This window comes from Propithecus coquereli, unplaced genomic scaffold (genome assembly GCF_000956105.1).
Source record: "Propithecus coquereli isolate 6110/MARCELLA unplaced genomic scaffold, Pcoq_1.0 Scaffold777, whole genome shotgun sequence".
Classification (NCBI taxonomy): domain Eukaryota; kingdom Metazoa; phylum Chordata; class Mammalia; order Primates; family Indriidae; genus Propithecus; species Propithecus coquereli.
In genome coordinates, this window is record NW_012153918.1 from 53961 (window position 1) to 56029 (window position 2069).

At 39.5% G+C, this 2069-nt stretch overlaps 1 protein-coding gene across 1 annotated transcript; it reads left to right on the forward strand.

Annotated features, from left to right (window-relative positions):
* Nucleotides 1–28: 28 nt before the first annotated feature.
* On the forward strand, nt 29–946 carry LOC105825086 (olfactory receptor 7A10-like). The gene has a single exon (XM_012662766.1). It carries the CDS (start codon nt 29–31, stop codon nt 944–946), a length of 918 nt encoding a protein of 305 aa, XP_012518220.1.
* Nucleotides 947–2069: the final 1123 nt, after the last annotated feature.

The following is a 2069-nucleotide window of genomic DNA, read 5'->3' on the forward strand; positions in this document are numbered from 1 at the left end:
TTTTCTCTTTTGCAGTCACGTCAACCACATGGATCCAGTAAATAAGACACAAACTTCAGAATTTCATCTTCTGGGATTCTCAGAGGACCCAGAATTGCAGCCCATCCTCTTTGGGGTGTTCCTGTCCATGTACCTGATCACTGTGCTTGGGAACCTGCTCATCATCCTGGCCACAATCTCAGACTCCCACCTGTACACCCCCATGTACTTCTTCCTCTCCAACCTGTCCTTTGTAGACATCTGCTTGGTCTCGAACACTGTCCCAAAGATGTTGGTGAATATCCAGACACAGAACAAAGTCATAACCTATGCAGGCTGCATCACCCAGATGTACCTTTTCTTACTCTTTGTAGGATTGGACAACTTCCTCCTGACCGTGATGGCCTATGACCGGTTTGTGGCCATCTGTCACCCCCTGCACTACACGGTCATCATGAATCCCAGGCTCTGTGGACTCCTGGTTCTGGCGTCCTGGATCACACATATCCTGCATTCCTTGTTAGAAAGCTTAATGGTGTTGTCACTGTCCTTCTGTAGACACTCGGAAATCCCCCACTTTTTCTGTGAACTTGATCAGATAATACACCTCACCTGTTCTAAAACCTTTATTACTCACATGGTGATATATTTTGCAGCTGTAGTGCTAGGTGGTGGAAGCTTTGCTGGGATCCTTTACTCTTACTCTAAGATAGTTTCCTCCATACGTGCAATCTCCTCAGCTCAAGGGAAGTATAAAGCATTTTGCACCTGTGCATCTCACCTCTCAGTTGCCTCCTTGTTTTATTGCACATGCCTAGGGGTGTACCTCAGTTCTGCTGCTACCCACAACTCACACTCCAGTGCAACAGCCTCGGTGATGTACACGGTGGTCACTCCCATGCTGAACCCCTTCATCTACAGCCTGAGGAATAAAGACATAAAGAGGGCTCTGAGAAGATTCTTCTGAGGGAAACTATATAGGGTCATTTTTTTTTTGAGTGGTGACCTGCTTGATAACGCACTCTTTATTAGCTTCCTTCCTTCTCTTCCCTACCTCATTTCTTTGCACCCAAAATAAAGCGTCATTTTTTAAGAAGTGCCTGTGATTTCAGAATTTTAAGCCTCAGACCCAGAAATTGTGATTTGTTATCAAATTGTGGAAGTAGAAGTTGCTATTTCTACTTATTTTCTGGAGTTTCAATTCTTTTGATCTTAGCTGCTTTGTACAATTTGTGTTTTCTCTTTAAAAAGCTTTCTATTCTCTGAGATCCAACAAATTTTTCCTTCTGTCATTTCTGTACTTTCCCAAAGTTATTCCCAAACTAGAATCAGAAACAAACTTCAGATTCCTATTTGTGTCACATAGTGTAAGTTTTATTAGTTTTATAAAAGACACTACATGTGGCAACTATAAGGGCATTAATTTAATTTTATCGTAGATGAATACTTGAGACCACAGTTTTTGACATTTGAGTCTATCATTCCTTTCTCTGTCACAATCTTAACTGTTCTTCCTGATGATTTAAACTTTAACATAGTAGTTTTTATACAGCTAGTCATAGCATTTTATTTTCCTCAGTAGGATCCTGACCCCTGTTCAGCTCTGTGTCCACAGAACCTACCATATGTCCTTGTAAACAGTGGGAAGATAAAAATTGCTTGTCAAAGATATATTCCAAGTGTAGCCTACACAGAAAGACAAAATTTCATGAATTGATTTACTTTATTTGGCCTTAGGGTCAGAGATGACTTTCAATGTGATAAAGTATAATACTTAGCTATACATTGAATTAATACATATTTGTTTTAATGATATACATCTACTCATGGAAGCGTGGAATCTTGGTGTTTATGTCTAATGAAGCTTGTTGTTTCAATTGAAGGATTTTGTGTCATGGTCTATATCATTTCATTGTATCATCTTGCTGTTCTGCTTAAAATGTCCCAGTTCTAACTACAGATGTACCTCTTTCAATTCTCCAAACAAATATCTCCCCCTTTAAAAAATTTTGTCATAATCCTGAAAGTGTATGTAAGTGAACAATGTGTGTATTCACTTTTTTACCACTTGATTCATCCCTTTTATACTC

Coding starts and splice junctions, on each gene's coding strand:
- LOC105825086 (XM_012662766.1), top strand. CDS start 29: ATGGATCCAGTAAATAAGACACAAACTTCAGAATTTCATCTTCTGGGA.